Source organism: Drosophila obscura, unplaced genomic scaffold (assembly GCF_018151105.1).
Source record: "Drosophila obscura isolate BZ-5 IFL unplaced genomic scaffold, ASM1815110v1 contig_179, whole genome shotgun sequence".
Taxonomy (NCBI): domain Eukaryota; kingdom Metazoa; phylum Arthropoda; class Insecta; order Diptera; family Drosophilidae; genus Drosophila; species Drosophila obscura.
Window position 1 is genome coordinate 2582835 of NW_024542766.1, and position 23689 is coordinate 2606523.

The following is a 23689-nucleotide window of genomic DNA, read 5'->3' on the forward strand; positions in this document are numbered from 1 at the left end:
GTGTTTTTCTGTCCTCTGCGCCGCCGTCTTCGAACGTCACTTGACTCAACTACGGCTTCGGTGAGGGTCCGTTATAAAAGCGACCAGCGACAAACGGGCAGAGAGTCGGTCGGTCGCCTTTCCTCTCCTCTCACTTATCACTCTCTTGCTTTGCTGGCGCGCTCTCTGCGGTGCTCGCTCTCTCTCTCTCTCTCTCTCAGAGCAGCAAGTGTAGCGCTGCTGTTGCTGCTGCCGCTGCTGCATTGAAATGTTACGTAGTTGTTTTTGCAAATTGTTTTGCAAATAAAATAACAAAATATGAATTTATTTTAATGTTTATATATAGCAATTAATGGCATCCATTAAGCATGTTTCTGTGCTCTCTCCGCTAAGGCGCTCTTTCAACTATCTTGTTGCCGTTTCTCCAGACTAGTCGCGGAATGTCATACTACTGGAATACTACAGTTGATTGAACCCGCTGACACTCTCACACACTAGCGCGCTCTCGCATTACACATTCCACACGGCGGACAGAACGACAGAGCTAGTAGTACACCCGGCGGACCCCACATTCGATTCGATTCAATTTGGTGACTGAAATCAAAGTCGCCAATTTCGGCAGAGGGGGGCTAAACAATATTAGCAACACACACTCGAGACTCACACACGCGAGAGCGCGCACTGACACGGATGGGGAACGCGTGTGTGCAGGGGGCAGAGTTGGAAAATCACATTTTATTGTTTCAACTAAAGTTTAAACGGAGCTGGTGGCAGATATAGCAACAAATACTAGTTGCGACGAGAGTGAGAGTGTGCCCTGCCATTCGCAACGATCACACTGATCGTGGGGGGAGGTGGGTGAGGGTGAGCAGCTGCCATTCACAACACAGCGCTTTCCATCAAACTTTTTGTATGCAATTCACAGCGGTTGCCAGGAGCTTTTCAGTGACAGTCGGAAAGCTTTTAAACCGCGCGAGATTTAAATTTATATTGGCACTCACATACATGATATTTAATGACTACTCTTGGTTATTTTATTAATGCCATAGTGATATACTTCTCCTTGGTATAAATCAGTTCAGTTCAGTTCATTCCTGCGTCAAGTATATGTTAGAAAAATTTGTTTATTGAGATATTTTTTGTCCAGCCAACTGGTACAGTGGGGGAGGGTCACTATCTGTATGCGTGTATCATATAGGGGGTAGGGGTATCTGGGTTTTATATGGTAATTATTACATTAATTATATTTGAATGCTCGCTAAGAATATATAAAATATATATAGTTTAGTTTAGTTTTGTTTTTACTTGCATTGTTTATGCATTAGAATTGTACATGTTTTGTGTGTGGATATTTACAGTTAAGGTTTAGCACATGTACTACATGGATTTTACTCGTTAATCGTACATATATGTTAAATAAATTATAATAAATTATCATATATGGAGGGGGGGTTGTGAGGCCGAAAGAGACCGAAGAAGCCAAGCCGCCTCCATAGGGTTATGAAATGCGCTCTCTGGGCGACGACATTTTAGTGGTTTTACACTTATAAAATTAATATTAAATTATTACGTATTACGCATAGAATTAACTATAAAGAGATGTATAGCGGGGGCGGGGGATAGATCTCAGAATACGATTATAAACCATTTAGATTAGTGGTAGGAGGCATGGGGTATGGGGGCCATGGTCACGGGCGTAGAAAACAATATATAGGATTGCACTAGGATTTTAGGATTTATAGAAAGATTTAGTTTAGACATAAGCTTAAAATTGTCACGTGCTGGAACTTGAATACAGGTACGAAATTAGCAACGATCGCGATTGTTGTACGCCTGCACCTTGGCCACGGTGCAGTCGAGGGCCGCCCGTATATCATTGAACACGGGCACACCCTGCCGCTTGGCCAAATCGATGAGGTACGACCGTCCGCGATTGTAGTCCTTGATGGCGGCCACAGTTAGCTGCAAGACAAAACAAAACCCAATTGATTAGCAATCCAAATTCATATGCAATTCTATCCCCTAACTTACCTTTTCGCCACCGAGCACACAATCCTCGGGCAGCATTTGTACCGCCAGCACCACATTGTACATGAGGCCAATGCAGTGGGCGGCCAGTGTCATGGGGGCCAGGGAACGCGTCTCATTGGTGATCACAAAGAGCAGCACTCGACTGGAGTCCAGCAGCGAGGGATTGTACAGGCTCTGGCGCACAGCCACCGGCGGCAGTGACCAGCTGAGCGACTCCTCGGCCACCGTCAGCTCTTCCTGCTCCTCCAGCTGCAGCTGATTGCCGCGGCACTTTCGTCGCGTGCGCACAAACGAGCGCTGCTGTTGCTCGTGCTGTCCTGGCTGCTGATGCTGCTGTTGCGCCTGATGCTGCGGCTGCGGCTGCGGCTGGGCTGCAGCTGTATGCTCTCGTGCAGGGCCGGGCTGTGGAAGCTGACGTTCTTCGACTGCAGGTAGGGAACGGCCAGTTCCTGACGCCACTTGGTGCGCATCACACAGCTGCCGCCCAGATAGACATCACGCAGATCGAGTCCGCCACAGCAGAGGGCATCCCCGGCACTGGCAATGGAGCTGCTGCTCGAGAAGACCGAATCGTTGGAGTCACTCTCCTCCTCCTCAGTGGCCACGGACGCCACAGACGCTGGGTGCGTGCCGCCTGGCTTGGTTTCTATCGTTTTGGTGGTGATTATTTCGGTTGTTTCAATGGACTCGACGTTCAGCAAGATCTGTGGCTTGGGGCTTTTACCTAGACTGCTCGCGGCGGCTGGCTGCGGCGAGGAGGTGCCACTGTCCCGGCTGCGACTCAGCTGCTCGAACAGGCTCTGGCGCTCCAGATCGTGGCCAATGCCGCTGCTGCTGTTGGACGGTACACTGGCGTTGCTCGAGGTGCGCGAGATGTTCTTGCTGGCCGAATAATAAATGTCCACATCAGGTGCTGAATGAATGAATGAAAAGAGGAATTAGTCAGATGTCCGAGGTCTGTATAGCGGGCGGCCTACCATTGGTAAAGTAAACCTGAGGCGGTGGCACATTGGTGCCCTTGATGGGCGAGATGCAGCCACTCTCGTGTATCTCCTGCTGCAGGACGGACAGGTAGGCCGAGATCACACAGAATAGATCAAAGTCGATGAGCTCCTGGTTGGCCAGTATGGGCAGATCGGCATCTTCATTTGGTTCCTTGACCTTTGAGCTGTGCGTTTGCAGGAATTTCAGCGATTCGCGCTGATTAATTATGATCTTGGTTAGATTATCTAAATTAACTAAACTCTGAGCATAGCCTAAGAATAAGAGAGCACGTTTGCACTGTTCCACGGTGAGAAGATCGCTTTGCGGATTCACGCGATCGAAGGCGCCGCGAACGGTACTGCAAAATGTAAGCAAAATAAAATAAATATAAGTAAGAGAAATTTATATTTAAAATGTAAGTTAAACTCACTCTAAAATGGAAGATATCTTGGACGGTGGATCCCTGATGCCCGACAGTATTTCCTTGGTGCGCTGCAAGCCCGAGGGTATATTCTCCAGTACTGGCAGACCGCGACGGGAGACCAGCTCCTTAAGTATCATCTGATTGCGGGTCAGATCGAGGTATTCTCTGTGACAAAAAAAAAACAGTGGGCATAAATTAGTTTTAGTTGAGGCAATGCGCTACGAATGCGTTTTAGGAGCTTTTGGAAATAAATAAACATGATTTTTGGTAGGAATAAAATCATTAAATAAATCTATGATAAATATCAGCAATTCCTATAGCTCTTAAATTCATAAATCTTTCATTGAGACTGCTTTACGTACTGCTGTGAAATAGGCTCATTCAGTATCTTCTGATTTGGTTTATACGGATGCAAAACCAACACCAGCTGCTTGCAGTTTTGACCCGCTATGTGTGCCGCCTCGATGGCACCAGCAGATGCGCGTGTTTCCGAATCCATCACAAAGAATAATACACGGGCCTTTTCCTTAGCTCGATGCTCGAGCTCGATGAGATCGGGCGTCCAATCGGATACTTGCTAAAAAAAAAAAGAACCAATCTAAAATAAGTAATTGTTTTTCTGGATTATTTGTGCGTGTGTTTGTGACCTACAGGATTATAGAATGAAATGCCCAGCTCTTTCAAGGCTGGTATGGCAACGTCTGCTCGCCACGTTGTGGGATTGCAGGAGCCCCCCAGGAACACCTCGACGGGCTCATTGCTGGCGTTCTTTTTCTTTTTGGTATCATCGACACTGCTGAAGGATTTGGTGCTGCGCAGTTCGGTGCCATGATTGTCCAGCTTCTTGCCATTGCTATGGCTGTAGGCGGCGGGTGAGGCGGCAGTCGATGGTGCATCATCCAGCAGCTGCTGCTGCTGCTGCTGTTGTTGCTGCTGCAGCAGAGAGCTTGTGCCCGCTGACAGTTGCTGATATTCGCAGTAGTTTGATGTCTGATTCGAAATCGTTGAAGCACTGCCGACAAAAATGCACACAAAAATTAGTTAAATCGAAAGGCTCATCATAATAAAAAAGAAAAACTCACCGAAAACGCTTCAGATCTGCAGCCAGTACACAAAATTGTCCAAATGTCAGACCATTGGGCTGTCCACTGCCCCCCTTGCGGGCCACCTTCTTGGCCGTTTGCAGCATTTCGCTAACTGTAAAGACAGAAAACAAAATCAATTAATTAGTTGCATTCGGATAATGAATGCGCAGTGTACTTACTCTGCTTTTGGCTGGGATGGAAGCTTAGCTCGTGGAAGAGCTCCTGGGTGCGCTCGTCGGGCACCACATTGCAGCGGGCCTTGGCACGCCATGCATTCAGGACTTCTCTGTAAAGAATAACAAAAAGAAGGAGGAGAAATATTAATAATAATAATAATAATAATATAAATGGTAAACTCATTAAAATTAATAAAAATAGATAAGTGCCTCTAAATCGTTTGCCATGCAAGTAAATCATTTATGGCAGCAATTTATTGAACAATTCTGGCCAAGATTCTATAAATTCGATCGTGGAGCAATTTTCAGCATCATCCAATCATTCATTATAGTGCTGACGCGCTTTTCCACATTTGCTAAAATTATTTAATGCTAAAAAAAATGCCCAAATAAATCAATTCGGGAAACTGTTTTGCTGGTGCTCCTTATAAGCGAACAATGAATGAACTCCCTCAAGGACAGCCAGAGCCGACAGCCAGAGCCGACAGCCTACAGTCCGATTCCTACTATAAGTGGCAATGTATAATGCCACAATCTGTATGCCAGTCACGTTCCCAGTGGCGACACATCGAAACATGTGCCACCCAATCGAGTACGCGCGCCATAAATAGGGAAACCAACAACAACAAAAAGTCTATATGAAATATTACGAGATTTTTGTGGCAGCTTCGTCTGCCTCTTCTTCCGTGTGTTGGCAAGACATCGTCATCACCAGAAGCATCAACAGCAGCAGCATCAACAACAGCGGGGGCACTGACAATTGCATCATTTGAGCAAAATGGAAATTTAAATATCGCGTATACGTAGCGTATGCCACAAAGAGCTGGCAATCGGAGACGCGGGTGTATAAATGGGTTTATTATTTATCGTATATAGCCATATTTCTCTGCGACGCAGTTACTTGATTTCCATTTCATTTTGAAATTGTTTCACTTTGTTTTTGTTTCTCTGTTTTGTTATTTTATGTTTGAAATATTTATAACACAATTTTGGCGCTATATATGTAGCTATATATTGCTCATATCTGCATCTTTTTTGCGATGTTGTTTTGGACAAAAGTTTTGTAATTGATTGCGCAAATCATTTGTAAATGATTCTGTTTTTCCGTCGGCCCTGTTTTATTCCAATTGAGTGGAGAATCGCGACTGAAATACAATTATATACTTATTTCCTGCTGAGAAACCGTTTTACATTCTCCCTGTGCTGTGCTACCGGGTGGGCTTATCAATGCCTAGAGAGCGCTCACAGCAGCGGCCAATGCCAAGAGGAAGAGCCGAGCTTTCAGTGGCGAATGGGAATGGGAATGGAAATGACGTCAAGTCCAAGTCCAGTGACAAATCAAAGTCAGAAAACAAATCAAAATTGAAATATGTTTCTTTCAATGGCATAACACAAAAACAATTTATGGAAAGAGAGAATTAATACAGGTTTTCCCAACAGTTTGCAACGTGGAAATTTTCTTATTGAATCGATTACCAAAAGTCAATCCCCAGACCAAAATGTTGCACTGCGAATCATAAGATAAATCCTTTCTCGATCCTTTCTTAGTGCCAACCTGAATTCAGAAACAAATCCTATGTGAATCATAGATCATTTTTACATTATCCATAGCTCAAATACTTTTAAGTTTAGAATTTTTCCATCTCTACCAAAACGTAGAAACAACCAAAGAATGAAATCTACAGCTAGAGAGACAGATCTCAAACGAGGAACAACATTTTTGGTTTTATGGCATCCAAACAAAAAATAAAAAAAAAACTTGTCTGCAGCCCACACAGCTGAAAGCACCTGAAACCCGAAACAAAAAACATAAACTATGCAACAAAAAGTTAAAAGAAACTCTTGCAACATGTTGACCAAAAGAGAGAGAAAGAGAGAGGGGGAGAGGGGGGAGAGAGAGAGAGTTAAAGCCAAATGCCAAGCGATTATGTCAGACAGAGCGAGAGACTCAAGAGCCAAAACCCAAGAGCCAAGAGCAAGTGCAGGCGGCGGTCAAACGTGTCTAGATGCCAATTACATGACTGCATCGACCTGCAAGCAGTGGCAGCAGCAGCAGCAAGCTGGTGGAGGCGACACCACCGTTTTCTGTGGCACGCCCACAGCTTCACATCATTTACTAAATTTGGCCCGGCCTCTGCCCCACTCTCTATGCTTTTTGTTTGGTTCTTCTATTTTTGGACTGATTCTTGGCTCTTGATTTCTGATGTGTGGGTGAAGTTGCGCCATAATCGTAACATTTTTCTCTCCCCTCATTTTTTTTTGTTTTGTTGCTGGTATTTTTATGGCAAACAGACCGAAGCGAAGCTGAATTTATGTTTTGTTTACAAGAACACGAAACAGAAAAAAAAGTAACCATAAGAGAGGAAGAGCATTGGCCGCCAGACGATGAACAAATTTTGGCTGTGAAAACATTTCCGGGGGGAGGAACGAAAAAGCAAGAGTGTGGGATGCGATCGGTTCGGACACAAGGAAGTGCAGCAGAATTATCACATCACAGCAGGGCACAGCATCAATGAATGCAATTAACAGACTTTTTTTTCGTAAACAATAATGAGACCTGTTTCCCAACGGAAATCATTTAAATGAAACGGAAAGTTCTTCCGTTTCCGGGGCTTCCTTCCTTAATTTGCTTTTTTATCAGCTATCGATAATTTATTTATTTATTATCGTGTAGATCGATCAATTCTGCCATAAATTTGGTATCCTAAGAGAAGTTTACTAATTTATTTTCCTATGGTTTTATATTTTTGTATCTTAGGTCTAAGAAGTGTGAGAGATATTTCATTAGCATTAGCTCTCTCTCATACTTTGAACTGTAGAGATCCAGGAAGTTTTAATGTCTATCCACCCATACATAAATTCCGTATTTTTATACCCTTGCTCATCCCTTCCAAGCCCTTTTGTATTACTGAAAGGCACTTAAAAGTACTCCAACAAAAAATAAGCTCTCAATAAAAAGCGCTTCAGGTAAAACAAAAAAAAAATCGACATGGAATTTTTTCCGATTCATTAAACAATCGAAGCATATAAAATAAACAAACAAACAAACAAAAAAATAGAGAAAACATTCCTGGACAGAGTTTTGAGCCCAAATGGATTTCGTGTCTGATTCATAATCAGAATTCATGATGAAATGGGATTCTAAGAACCTGATGACACGATGTTGTGCTACTAAAACCGCGACGACATTTAGTGGTAAACAAGTTTTGCGTTCTCGTTGTCTTCTTATGCTGTTCTGGGGGCAATGGAGCGGAATAATGCGTTAACAAAGGGAGCGTATCGGTGGGGAGGGGAGATATACCCCGTACAACCACAAGAGAGAGTGGCATGAGTAAGATAAAATGTCTGTAAAGTGTGGACTGGACTACCGGAAATACGCCGTGACCTATTAAATGCTCTGTGGGCATTGCAGATAAGACCAAGTTAACGAGCCAAGGTCCTCGCTCTTCTTGTCTCGAGTCGTTCGTTATCTGCAATCTGCTGCTGCTGCTGCTGCTTCTGGCCCTACTGCTGATAAGGCCTTAAACGTTTCTACATGAATCAAGGCAACGCAATCTATGGTCTGGCTATCTGCCAGATAATAATTGCCTATAATGCAACAAGCCAAGTGTACATTTGCTTAATATAAGCCATTTATGGACTAATAAGACTAATAAGCTTGATAAGAACTGAGAAATGGAAATTCCTGCTCATGATTAATACTAAGTACAATTATTCGTTTAATATCCATTGATCAGAATATGATTTTATCATTGTAATGAATGAATGGGATATTTGTTGGAAATTATATTATGCAGCAATGCCCCCTCGGTCGGTTTGCGTTCAACGACTTTCCATATTGTTATCTATGAGCAGTGCTATTCCCATAATACATATCGGAATAAAACGGATATGTGTTATCTGTGAAAATCCATTCATAAATATTGTATTGCATGCGCGCGATTTTATTATCCTTAATTTGGGGATTCCCTGTCATTCTAATGAATAAAGTATGTTAACTTTAATTATTATTATTATTATTTATTACCAAAGCTTTAAATGGATTATCCAGATTAATCCAAACTCGAAGTAATCAACGGATAACTTTTTTCTGGCTTTATCTGTTTTAATACATTAAAAATGTATCGTCAAATTTCCAAAATGACTTATCCGACTTTATCCGATTTGTAACTAAGCCGCGGATAAGTTTAAATCAGTGCTATTCGAATAAAAAAAAAAAATATATATATAATCATAGCTTAGCCCACGTCATTTAATTGAGACACTCGAACAATATAAATGATCACTTTTGTGTAGTGTTTTCCCATATCCGACATTATCCAGTCAGCTGATAAGCATTTCCTCAGTCCATTTTGCCGCCTTACCAGTCAATGGATAAACCACAAACGAGACACCACACCCGTAGATCAGAGTGTTAAGCAGATCAGCATTTCCGCAAGTGATGAATGAACGTCTCATCGCCACCGCATGCCGCATGCAATCATTATTTTGGCCTGGGGCCAAGCTGAATGACGTTGCTTTCGGCCAGTACAGCAAATCACACGAAAACCCATTAAAAAAAAATAAGAAGAAGCGCATAGAGGGAGAAAGATGGGGGGGGAGGGAGGAAATATGCATTTGTGCAAATGATTTCATTGACCCACGCTCTCGACTGCCTTATTAATGAGTAATAAACAATTTCCGAATACAATTGAGCAAAATGACACAAAATGTACATTGAACTCTGAGCCAGAGCAACGAGAGAGCCAGAGAGATAGATAGAGAGAGAGACAGCGAGTGAGAATGTCGCTAGTTTTAGCCACAAACAAAACAAATAATCAACATTATCATTAACACATGCGCCTAAGCATACAATTAGCATTTGCTTTTGACAGTTTGTAAAGCAAGCGTAGGGGCGATTACGGGTTCTAGTGATGAGAAAGACCACAGATCAAACTATCAGGCACTATCGATAATTATCGATCAATTTCGAAAGGGGTTTCCAAAGCGCTGAGCAGAAAAACAGTTTCCTTCAGCCTTAAAATTGTACTACTGATACAGACAAATATAGAATAAGGAAAGTTCGGATTTATGTGATAGATGGAGACCCCCGTTGCAGCTACAGCTTCAACAAAAACAGCTACAACTATCGGTAGATTTAAATACATGAAGATCTGTTATAATACGTGTGAAGACCCCTCCTACCTCTAAACTCTACCGATGACAAAGCAAACAGTCATAAATATCTATGGGTTATGGCGCATACATTTGCATTTAACACTTGGTAACGTAACACTCAGTGGCAAAATATTTGTCTACAATTTGATACTAGAACACATGTCACACGCGAACGAACGAACGGACGGACGGACATGCATACATATCTGTCTGTCTGTCTCTCTATCGGAGCTAATCAGCATCGATCTATGTATGGCAGAAGGAGAACAGAGTAAATCTCACTCAAAATTCAAAGGTGTGTTAGATATTTGCACAAGTCTTGTGGCGCCTCTGGCCGGTCCGGGCCGGGCCGGGCCGGGCCTACGATACGATATAAGGTAACTCTTGGGCAGGTAACAGGTAGCCACAAGGGGCGGGGGCGGCAGCAGCAGAGGAGGAGAACACAGGCAGGGGGCAGCTGCAGCAGCGGCGATATACACCGTTCCGTTGACGACTCGTTTCAATCACACACAACACACACACAGCCACAGACACCCAGAGACAGAGAGGCACAAAACTCTCTCAGCAATAATCGATGATGAGGTCATAACTAATAATAAAAATGACGCTGCTCTGCCACCGCCGCCGCCGCCGCCACAGTGAGTAAAAGCAAACAAAGAGCAAAGACAGAACAACATTGGCGCAGAGGCAAAGAGCCAAAGAGCCAAAGAGAGAGGAAGCGGCTGCAAGAGCGCGAGCGAAAGAACAGCTAAAACTAAAGAGAGCTTTTGGCTTGTTTGGCTTCCTCTCTCTCTCTCTCTCTCTGGGCGAACAGCTGTTTTTGTGTTTGTTTAAACTTTAAACGTACGAAACGCATTTCGTATATTTATTTGTATTTATTTAACAAGTGCTGCTACTCCACTTTACGTCTTCTACACCTTCTACAATCCACACCGAGCCCCGGTCCCGTTATCGTTAGCAACTCTTGACGATTATTTATCAATGGCCCCTGCTCTGACGTCATTTCACAGCTCTTTGAACTCTCGTACAACTCTATATGGCATTTTCTTGGTATCTTAATCTCCCCTCACCGCGAACATTTATATATTATTATCACCTACTACTATGGACATTCCCCATGCCTCTGTCAATAAATCAAATTTATAATCCCCGTTTAATAGGGAATTTGGTGCAAAAGTAATGCCCCGACCTACTACGTGAGGTTCTTAATGGAATTTTATCATTGGAGGTGGGGTTCGTTTTGGGGGTGGGTATGTTTGACTATTTGAACAATTAATTGTGTTTGGCCAAGCAATAGGAGGAGTTAAGTTATAATATACATAAAAGATAAAGAATCTTTTTATCCAGGCGGAAATTGAAAAGAAGGCGAAACTTGAATTATTATATTAATCCAGAATTCTTCTATACATTCTATATTAATTCTATATTTTTGGTAAGTACTTTTATGCGGTTAATTAATGGATTTTCGTTGACTACTCCTCCTGTCCATCGTATAATTTATACAAATATTTACGAATGTCTTACCAAAAGTCACTTTAAGATTATATTCTTGAAGCCTGCCATAACGAGAAATCTTTCACTTCTATTTGTTCTTTTCTTAGCCATGATAATTAGCCACCACCTTCTCCGGCGTGCTTCTGCGGCTTCTTTCGCTTCACTCGTTAGGCCGAAACCCTACCTCAAGCGAAGCCTCCATATCTGATTAATCGGCTGTGTTGTGTTGTGTGTATTTTATTTTTAAAACGTTGCTTCTACCCATGCAGACCGCTGTTCATCTTGGCCCCTTTCGACAAGCGACTATTTATAGAGAGACAGCAACAGAGAGGAGACTACTGCTGGGACTGCTGGGTAAACAGGGCCACCAACACAAGGAGAACAATGCGGCAGAAGCTTTCACAAAGCAGTTAGGCCACGGACAGCACCGAAGATACGAGCAGTAGTAGTAGTAGTAGTAGTAGTAGTTTTGTCTGCAGAAGATACAGATTCACTCGTACTCGTAAAATGTAGCGTCATCGTTTGGTCTGGGACTCTGGGACTCTCTGTGGGCTTCAGTGGTTCTTGTATCTTGATTACAGAGTGTCGTTGTCCTATAACCTTTTTTGTTTTTTGTTTTTTTCTTTTCTTTTGAGGTCTGTCTCCACTTTGTCTATTCGTCTTTTCGGCTGTGACATCAACGTTTATTTTTAAGCTTCGCATTTCGCATTTCTATATATTTACGAGCATTTGCCTTCTCCCCATTTCTGTATTTATTTATTATTTATTTATTTCACTGTATACCAAAATTGTAGAGCGCCAATGATATCACTCTTTTTACCGAGCAATTTGTTTACCTTTGCAAACATTTCAGACTCCAGTATTTCCATCCATCCATTCATTCCATTCCCCATTCCCATTCCCATTCCCCTTCCATACGCAGCTGTGGATCTACACCGAATCGATTAAATGTCTGATTTCCAATCATATGTATTTTGGGTCGCTCAAATGGAGTGTACAATGTGATTTGTCCTATCGGAGAGTGGCATCTAATCTAATCGAAACTTTTTGTGGTCTGAATCCGACCTAGGTTTCAGTTCAGTTCTTTTCTGTTCCTTTTTTTTCCTGTTGCTGTGTCGCTGTGTGTGCAATCGATTCTATGTGTACGGAAATTGATTTGAGATTGCTGAACGAGCGCGATTTGATCATGTTCCACAAAAAGAATCGAGAAACTGAGACTTTCTTTACGCTAATAAAACTTTTTGATATCTTACGCGAGAGTCGTAATAGAATTGTGCACTGACGGCAGTGTCATAAAGTGTTATACAAAAAACATGGGCCATCCAACATTCCATATGTCCATACGGCCATATTTTTATGGTCTTGCCATTTATGGAAGAAAGACCCTAAAGACTTCCCTAGACTGTCCGAGACTTTCGATAGCCAACGGACAACAGTCGTATAATACTGACTGCATTTCTATCAATAATATCCAAAGAATGTCAGTCGTATAAATGCCTAAAATAGAAATTATAATAATTGAATACCTTCTCTCATTTGAAAACTCGATTAATAAATTAAATTATAATTTAAAAAAGTCCTTTATAAATCCTATAAGAAATATAGAAGAATCTTATACATTTCTTACAGGATTTTTCGCCTATTTACGTTATGATTTTTGTAGTGAAATATTTTCAAATTTGAGGACATATTGGTTGAAAAATTCTTAACAAAAATGCTATGAAAAACTAATACAAATCCAAAAAAATATATTTAATTTTTGTTTTTTAATTGTTTTCCTATTGTTTTTTTTTTAAAGGAATTCTTTTAAATTAAGAAATTATAATTTTATTAATGTAATTTTTTTTTTTAATTAATTTCATTTATTTAAATTTTTTTTAACTTTTGTTTTGTTTTAAGCCTGAGAAGAGTTATTACCTTAGTTAGAAGAAGAAATTCCCAAAAAGTGAATCCTTTTTGTATTTAATTCGAAAATATTTCCATTATACGGAACGAAACAAAGTAAAATTCCTCTTGGAAGTATTTGTCGAATTAATATCCTTTTTGTTCCTAAATCCTCAAAAAGTTATTGATTGAAAGTGTGTAGTGGAGGGGGGCGCGACTCCAAGCCTCGAGCTCTTGAGACACACAACCGAACCGCTCATTAGGGGCGCACGCGGGCAACTGAATCGAATTGATTACCCTCTGCCGAGAGTGCCAGTGCAGTGCTTCCTCCGGCAAGTGGTTTTCCATGCCTCTCTTTTGATTTCCCAATATAATATCTGCCTGCTGCTGTCTGCTGCCTCCAGTCGGGGCAGCGGTAAAAATGTTCTCAATGAAATTCCGATTATCAGAAAATCGGTTCCAAGTGGATTTTCGCCTCACGAACATTTGATGTCATGGTGGGATGGTGGGAAACAAAGAAATTATAGAGTGGATTATATTTATAGGTATTACAACGAGTCAGTCAAAGCCGCAGCAGCAGCAGCACAGGCAGCAGCAGAAGGGGTGGTGGTCGGCCATTCATTTATTTAATATTGTGTTAAATTACTAATTAAGCCAGCCACTGAGGCGGAGAGCGTACGGATATCGTTACGGACGGTTGCCTCCATGAATGATGTCATGAATTATCGTTTTCTGATTGAAAGTATCCGAGATAGGAGGGAGAACTGACGACCGTCGCAGCGCTCAGGCGTTGCTCTTGCTTGGCGGTTCACAACAAAAGGCCTACACGGACTGTCCCGCTGTCATTCAATCAGTCAGTCAGTCAGTCAATCAGTCACTCTGCTGCTGCCACATGCTGCTGCTGGTGCTGCTGCTGCTGTTGCTGCCTCTAATGAAGTTGTCATCGACACATTTGGAAGCGCGCGCTATCGTTTTACTCCCATGCACGGCATGGCACGCCACTTATTTGTAGGCCTCTCTCCCACTTGGGCGTGTGTGTGTGCGTATGAGGTCAACATTTCCAAAATAAATAGGTTACATATTCTGTCGTCTATAACAAAGAACCCAAAAAGCTAAGATCTAAAGGCGAACGATAAAGCAAACACCACACACCGATGTATGCTTTGTATTATATTTTTTTTTTTCTTTTTGCGCAAGGTTAGTGAGGCATCGATCGGGGTGTTGTACAACACACACATCTGGCATCGGACTGCCTGCCACACTAATGGGGAATGCAAATCGGTGAAATTCTCTGGGGAGTGACTCAGAAACAGTCACTCCAACCGTGTGTGGCGGGCGGATGTGTAACCCAATTGGCATCTGAGGTCACACACAATCGAATGGAGCAGCGAATCCTAGATCACCGATGAGTCTCGTCTCACACGAAAATAATTGAACCGAAAAATAGATCCGAGTCGGAGATTGGTTTATTGAATCATTGAAAATACTTTAAATTTATCTAGATTTAAGGCTGGAAGTTTAAACATCGTTTTGCAAGTCAAATTAGGGCGTACATCGATTCATGATTTACAAGATACACAAGAGTAAACATTAGCATATGTATAAGCGTGGAATTAAAGGCAGTCGCTCCATCTGGAAGCTTCTCCCACGACTGTCAACATATTTTCTTCTATTTTCTGAGATCACTCAAGAACAAAAAAAAAAATAGATCGAGAGTCGAAGATTGTTTTATTTAATCATTGAAAATAATTTAAATTTGCTCTGAGACTGCATTTCCTGCCATAAAAATCTGCTTAGGGGATCAATTGAAAGCGCATTTTTCTCTCATAGGAACGGATTTCGGGTGCATATCCATACCATAACCTACAGACAATTATCATGACTTAACTGCCAAAATGACAGACATCTAAAGATTGCGCGCCGCCCACGCAATATTCGAGCATTCCATAAAATTCCATTCTAAATGATTGTTTTCGTGTTTTGTGTGCATACACAAATGGATATACTCGTATGTATTTTTGGTTGTTTGTGGTCTCACATGATTTAATGGCTTTTCTTTTCTTATATTTTGCAATAAAAATTGCTAAGCTCTTTCCACACACATGCACAATTTTTTGTTTGTTATGGTTGCTGCTGGCTGGCTGGCTGGCTGGCGGTGATCATTGTTTGCTTTGTAAATTATGAAGTAGCCTCCGCGTTATGGCCCTCAAAAATTCACACTTTCTTTTAGCTTTTGCTTGGAATATTATTTTTAGAACATGTTTCTTCGCGTAAATAAAGCGACGAGTGCAAATCAAATAATACAGAAAGAAAACATTGTTTAAGCGCTCTTCACATTTATTTTTTGTAGTTTGTATATCGAATATTTTATGGCCCCCGGGGCCACGGCACTGACCAAAAACCACATGAAAATTTCTTGGCCATGAAAAGCAACGCCAAGTGCATTTGGCCATCATTGAAATATGTACATAGATCGCTGCAAGCGAATGACGACATAAGAAATCTTTGGATACTGCGGATAAACATCCATCTAATGGTACATTCACTTCTGCTGGCAATGATCTCATTTTTTGCAAATTGGATTCTTCCCACGCTCAGCAACCACAACATGATTTTTATATGCCAAAGATTACATCAAAATCGAACCAAATAAATTTTGCCATTGGGTTAGATCATGTCCAAACTCTTTTGGAGGTGACATCAATGGATGGTCTCAACGGAAATGGGTTACCACAATAGTTTATTGATAGCCAATCCATTTGGGCGATGACCACAACCGATTGATCATCTAATCGCAACTATAACTCCACTTATCGGGTGCCATTATCGGGGCAATCACGAAAAGAAATACTCGTAATATGTCAGTATGTATTTGTCGAGCACTCGTGGCTTTGCCGTTTGGCCTTTAGATAACCCATTGTCTGAAGCGGAAAAGGGTCCGTGTCCATCCCCCCCAAACACATCGACATCTGTACATAGTGTCTGGCACGAGTACGGCTGATTGCAGTGCAGTTCCCGCTGCAGAAATCGTTTTGATTCTGGGCTATTTTTAACCGATTAGCTCAGTGGAGGAGTACTCCGACTTGCTATTTGTTATTCGATATTTATGTTTGGTACTCGATCCGATGGCTGTTTACAGCGGGCTGACACTCCACACTCTCCACACTCTGCAATCTTTCAATTGTTTACAGCACGTTTCTCAATTATGTCGAATGAATAATTAATGCGCACATTTGCTTAGCCATTAGCCCATTAATGCACTTTTCCACCACATTTATTCATTATTATTCATTGGCGTAGTTCCGCAACGAAAGCGCACACTCATTCGCGATTCGCGATTCGCAATTCTCATTGTCGATTCAATGCGCCGCTCAGTGTGAGAATTGGGTGTGCGGCTAGTGCAGGTAATTTTCCTAATTGATTTCTCCATGTATTTCTGAGACGAGATGCGCCACCTGACATTGATTGAAATTTGTAATGGTACGGTGATGGATGACAGCAAATAAAAAGAAGCTTGACAGACTGTTTTATCCATTCGGATAAGTGTTTTGATCTTACGGATAAGCTTTTAAAAAACTAATTTGAAAGTGTAGATATATTCTTTTGGTTGTTTAATATCATATAAAATAAAAAATAAAGCATTTGGACAAAAAAACATTTACTGCTAAGCCACACTGTGAGAGAGGAATAGAGGGAAAGATGGAGGGTGCGACACGGAAGAGTCGACCACTTCTAGGGAATTTTTTTCTTCATTCTGGCCATAAATATCAGCTTATAATTTGTATGAGAGATCTATGGAGAATACCCAGACACTTTGTAGGCACATCTACAAGGGGTAGATTAATTAAATCTAAGAAAAATAACCATATAAATGTTAAAACCTCATCAATGTAATCCGTAAAGTCCCTTCGTCAGAATGATGAGTTTCTCTGTTAACCAGATAAATTGGAAAACCTGTTAAAACACATCTATAAATATAACCAATTGTCATTAGCGGCTTACTGCATTTGGGATTTAAGCTAAAAGCTTAAGGAAAAGTGCTGTGAGTTCTCTGAATTATCCGCGCTGAGACAAATGGAAGTAAATGACAATTGGAATTTTATTTAATTAATTAACCGTGATTGCTGCTTGGATTTTGATGCCATGTACTATGCCATAATCAAGTTAAAAATAAAGCATAATATCACGAAGTCAGAGACAAATTAATACGAGTATATTTGTTTATACAAATTGATAAATGCACTTCACATCACATGCAGAGGGAATAACAAAACAATAAACCAAAAAAGAAGGAAGCGATACAAGTAATAAAGACAAATAGTTGCCACTAGTAGAATAATTGACAAAGAATGCGGCGCGGCATTTAGATGAATGGAAATGCTTTTGATAAACCCCCAGACACATCAGACGATTCTCTGTCCCCGGTCAATGGTTGATTTATTAAGGCATCAACATCAACATATCAAATGGAATAAAGACAGAGACGATGCTGCCTGCTGCCTGCCTGCCATTCAGCAGCACAATCAAATTAAGGCGAAATAAAAACAATGCCAAACGCATTCAACTCTTTTAATTTAAGTTTTTTGCGGTCCATATAAAGTCTTTAATGACCCAACGCCAGAGAGCGTCGTGATTTATGACCAGAAATTAGTTGACGATTTTTTTTCATTTATTTTTTGTTGTTGTTGTATTTTTTATTGAGGGCCGCCACACAATGGGACTCACAATCGTAATCGTATATTGTCCCTTCCCGTTTTCAGGGCAATTGGCAATACTTAGCAAATCGCCAACACGTGCCACATGGAGTTACAAATTGTGAGTTTGTGTCACGGAAGAAGGTCAGAGCCGCCGATAGATCATGGCTAAAATTAAACATTTCTGCCATCGAACCACAATGAAGGAGAGCCCACCATATATTGAATGAATTTAACTTTTTTTTTGTTACCTCGCAGCAGTCTAGAGGGTATGTTTTTTTTGGTTTGGGCTACAGTTTCGATAGCAAATATTATCCACAATAGGAAAAAAACTCAGGGTATGCAGAAGTCGCTATAATTATTATATATAATGGTTTTACGGATAACTTGATAATTATCTGATTTTAAGCCAGCAAACGTAGTCACTGTACTATAAATACGTTCTAAGGTGTGAGTGGTGTTGGCTACTGGATAACCGGATAAGTTGTTTGGAGATTTGTTCAATCAGATCTGCGGATACACCATGGATAAAACGTACATAGTTTTAGGAGATATTCTACGACCTTTTCAGTTTCAGAATGAATTAATAAATAAAGAGATAAATGTAATAACCTACGGCTATGGTTTAAGGAAAGGTTCAATGACTTTGTTTGATTTCCTTTCAATCAAAACATTCAGCCAAAGACTACTCAAACAGGGTATCAATAGTTCGCATATGCAGTTAATGCCACACGAAATGCCACTGCCTGGAGGCAATGTGCTCAATAAATATGTTATAAATGTGACAATTTGTTGGGTTATTTATGACTTTATTATATGCAAATTGAGACAAATGTTCAATCTGCTCGTACAGCATGTGTACTCGATACTCCGCAATCGCATACACACCCCGATACACCCGCTACACCCGATACTCTGTGGATGCTTGGATGCCTGAGTTCGTGTTTACAGCACTCGCTTTGACATTTTAATGCTTTGTTATTATTATTTTTGAATAAAAATAAATAAATGCAATACACGCGCCTTACTGGATGGCTGTATGGGTGTGTGTGTGTGTATAAGCAGCGAAAGAAACAAATGACAAAACCTCATACAAAGATCAAGTTCAATGAATTTTCACACAGCCCCAAAAGAGAGAACTGAACCGAACCGGGGAATGGTAATTTCATTTAATTGAATATATATTTTTCTGTGTCGTTGCTGTTTTTGAGCGCGCGCGGGCAAAATAAATATAAATATATCAATTTTAAAATAACGATGACAAAATCCCTCAAAGAAACGACGAGAGAGAGCAACGCAACCAAATGGAACGGATCAGAGTGAGGCCCTGTCCCGATCCGATGATGGTGTCGAGGCGTGGCAGATCGTGAGACGATAAATCACAGAAAATGTCTGAAGTTCAATAGAACTTATGGGATAATGACCATTAAATTATAAATAAAGGTTTCCCATCGAAAAGAACATCTTAATTCCCGGATAAATTAACCAAATTTACCAATAAATAAACTTCATGTCGAAGGGTAAGTTGATTAATGGCATCAAGACCTTATGTATAAGGTCACTAGCCCACATTTTCCGGCATATGCAATACATTTTCCAGGGGCCCATCAATTGAATCAAAACCATCCCATAAATATTTACACGATTCCCCCCCTGGAGCATATACAACCGGGAATTCCTTTTTGGCGGCGGTGACCTTGGTTAATCTCAAAGAGATTGACCAACGCGTAAAGATCTGAACAGCACTGCAGACAGGGAATGATAAATGGATAAAACTATAAATCGAACTTTTATTTATCTTGCTCCAATATTTGAAGGCTTTCCTATGCAAATATTAACAGAACAAATTAAAACATTATTTGGGTTATTTCTTGTCCTTGAAGCTTAAATTCTTATTCAGGAAAAGTTATTTGGTGTTTACTTAGGTAGAAAAAAGATTTATGACCCTTTTCCACTGGGGAATGCTGCCAATTAATTTGCTTCGTTGTACAAAGTTCCCCATAAGTGAAGGGATACATTCGTTGCAGTGCACCCAAAGTAATATGCGAGTGTTGGGAGATCTATTTGGGTTCCCTTTCTCTTTCTCAACATTATAGTCCTTCTACTTTTTTTTTGGAGCAATTTTTAAAGAGCTCTCAGGGCGGATAACCCCGCGTCTTTTGTTGTTGTTAGTCCGTTAGTAAAAGTCATAACCAAAATATAATGGAAATCAAAAGAAAACAAAGAAAAAACATACCCAAAAAACATTTGCGTGATCTGCGCGGGCGTCTGACACACATTGTGGACATTGAGGGTGCGGGGGCGGGCATAGAGCATGCCGGGTGTCGTCTGCGTGCAGTGGCCCCCAAATGGCGGCAGACCCGCTCCGGCCAATATTGCGGATGTCGAATTGCTGCGAATGGTGGTGTAGGCCCGATAGTGCGAGCTGGCCGAAGATCGCAGCTCCACCGAAGTTGTGGTTGTGGTCTCTTCGGTTTCGGTCTCCGCCTCCTCCTCCTCCTCGTCGTCCTCATTCTCATGTTTATCGGGCACCAGAGACGCTTGAATGTGGCCCTCATCCAGCATCAGCATTTGGTGGTGCCTTGTAAGTGCCACTGATGGTGCTGGCACGGTGGGTGGTGTGGCGGGTGGCATGGCGGCCTTTGTTGCTGTTCGCAATTTAATGATGCCGTTGCTGTTGTTGTTCAATTTCTTGGCTCTCTTATTGTTTGTGTTGTTACCGTGATTGTTGTTGTTGTTGTTGTTTATGATGTTGTTGTTATTGTTGTTGTTGATGTTAGTGTTGGTGTTATTGTTGTTGTTATTTGCTATGGTCTGCGTTTTTGTTGTTGTGGCTGGATTGGGGTTATAACGATGTTGCAAGCGCATTTTGGTTGAATTTTTTCTGTGTGTTTCTTGTCGAGTGAAAGAGATTTGATTGTTGTTTTTATCCGTTGTTATCCGCTGGAATTTGTATTGATTTTGTTCATTGATTTGTCATTTGTTTTGTAGTTTTATCTGTTGGCTTTTTTTCTATGCTTTTCGGCATTGATTTGTCCTATTTAAGCATTGATTCAATTAAATAGTTGATTGTAGTTTTATCCGTGATTATTCGCTGTCTACCTTTATCCGTGATTCAAATGAAATATGTGATTATAGTTGTATACGTGATTATCCGTTGGCGTCTATTTTGTTTTCAATTCATTTAACATCGATTTAAGTCATAGAGTAGATTGTCGTTTTATCCGTTGTTATCCGCTGGCATTTGCTATGCTTTTCTGCATTGATTTCGTCTACTTTTAGCATCGATTGGTTGTCCTCTCAGTCCCATGTCAATTAGCATAACTTGTCCGCTCTCGCCGGCAACGACATTTCTCGTGGGGGGACAGCGTCGCACTTTCACTTTCAACTGAAGAATTTATGTGGAATGGAAAATAAACAATGTTCAAAAAACTGATATAGAAAGCAAACAAAAGCAAAACAAAACAAAAAATAACAAAAGCAAATAAATATAATTCAAATGCAGCAGAAAATTATAGTGTGTGTGTGTGTGTGTGTGTATGTCGTTTGGATCGTGTGGATATATAAATCGTGAGATTTTATTTCTCCCCAGCTATTTTTTGTTGCATGTTATTTAGCACTTTTACAGGTGTATGTATGGATGTGGGATTTATTGTTTTTGTTTTGTCTATGTCTCGACTTTCTGTTAATTTTGCACAAAAAATTAATTTGATTTGATATTTGTTTTGTTGGATTTTCTCTCGAGCTGCTGCGAGCGCGGGGAAAGCTCTAAGGAGACGGACAGATTTTTGTGTGTGTGTGTGAGTGTGCGTGTGTGTGTGTATACGCGTTTTGTTTTATAAATTTAGAAATGATTTTATGCCACACACAAAGACACCAACAAAACACGGGAGGTAGCAAACCGGAGCGTAGCGCAGAGAAACGGAACGGAAGTCGGTGAATTTTCGTAAATATCGAAAGAGAACTCACATAGAGACACTCGCACACAGGCAACCGACAGGCGTTGTTCGTTCATTCATGCACCTTCTATCAGATACACATTCATGCAACACACGCAGCACACGCCTCGTATCTCGTATACGCAATTTATTACGTTGTGAACGCGTCGAACCAACGCAAGCGAATGAGGCGCGCAGCTCCACGAAGCCCACAGAAGTACTTCAAACATTGATCGCTGCCTTCCTCTGTGGGGGAAGAGCACGAGAGAGCGACGAGCCCCAAAGAGCGGGAGAGAGAGAGCAAAAAAAAGCGAGAGACAAATGTCGTGTGGGGCTCTCTTGGGCAGCATGGTTTTTGCCGTTCAAAACAAACATTCAATCAAAAAGAAGTGCGCATTGTTTCGATTTATAGATACCCCTTTACTATCCAGATCTATCCACGCAATATATTTTTTTTTATTTTAATTCAAGGTATCTCAGATGCCTTCTATGTGTAAATTTCCCATAAACAAACAGACATAGATTCTTTTCGACTGAATATACCCTCCTTAAACTGTACGAATTCCGAGGTATACCAAAATTTTGACCAGCTTTGGAAGCTGAAGGAACAACAACAACAACAGAAACAGCAAGACACAAGTCCACGCGTGGGCTACTCTCGATTGTTGAACACTGTTTTTGGGAACAGGGAAACCAACCAAATTAATTCACACAACCACCAATCGAATTGGGGGGGCACACGCACACGCACACAAATTCATAAAAGTTATACAAATAATAATTTGATCAGAAATCGTTAAGAGCTTAAAATCCCATCGAGTGTGTGGGGGTATAATTAAATTGCACATATTAGGGATTACTAATTGCATTTCACATTATGATTATTGTATTCACAACCAAATGTTGTTAACGTTTAAGCAAAATAACAAAATCAATTTATCTTTATTAAAGATTTTAATATTTATATTAAGTGGAAACACTTTTATGAATATTTATTTTTATTTATTATTTTGATTCTAAACAAGTTTATCTTTAGATCAAATATTCCATTACAAAAAAAGTGTCTCATTCGCTACCATTGTTCCTGGGGGGGCTTTCTCTTTAATGTGGGTCTCCCCCTTTCTTTTATTTTTGGCATAAAATGAGGAAAATCATATACAAATATTGAAAACGTTCCAGCTGTAAGGAATTTTTGTTCCACAAAGCCTGCTCTTAATCCCATATGCATGACTCTTGGTGGCGCCATTTACCGATCTCCCAATAATTACTAATTACTGCACATTACTCATGGCCACAAAAAATGTGAACTTAGATAGTAGTTTGACCAATAATGGCCGTGGCTCTGAGTAACAATTGGAAATGTGGGAATAAGGGGGGGTCCCTTCGGGACACAGATAAGTGCCACGATAAGCGACTCAATGGGTCCACCGCCCCCGTAGGTTGCACCCAAAATAGGGATAACAGGTAAATTTGTTATTTCCGTTTCGTTTCGTTCCTTCTATTTATTATTTTTTGTGCGACTGTCAACAGCTGTTTGTGGGCGTGCTGAAGACAATCTGCCAAATAGATGAGAATGTATATATGAATAAATCTGACTATATCTTTTGCCCCGCTCGCAAAATTTATTGATGCCGCCTCAAAAAGAGATTATGAGCGCGTGTAGGTGAACAACAACAACAACAAAATATAGATGTATACATTTTTGGAGGGGAAGCAAATATGTTTAGAAAAATATAATAAAAAGAGGGCGTTGCTACAAATTATAATGTGTGTCAGGGTTTGCTCTTGGCACTTGTTTCGCTTTTTGCCACCGCGAATGCGAAAGTTCAAAAAGATTTTTGCG

General features: G+C 40.9%; 1 protein-coding gene across 1 annotated transcript; it reads right to left on the reverse strand.

Annotated features, from left to right (window-relative positions):
- Positions 1 to 1086: 1086 nt before the first annotated feature.
- On the reverse strand, positions 1087 to 22029 carry LOC111079289. Its single transcript, XM_022374399.2, is given in 11 exon segments — positions 1087 to 1941; positions 2011 to 2387; positions 2390 to 2923; positions 2988 to 3352; positions 3425 to 3583; positions 3781 to 3995; positions 4070 to 4430; positions 4501 to 4615; positions 4683 to 4789; positions 20145 to 21296; positions 21878 to 22029. Coding segments are annotated over 10 exon segments (3021 nt in total). The 5' UTR covers positions 20777 to 21296; positions 21878 to 22029; the 3' UTR covers positions 1087 to 1785.
- Positions 22030 to 23689: the final 1660 nt, after the last annotated feature.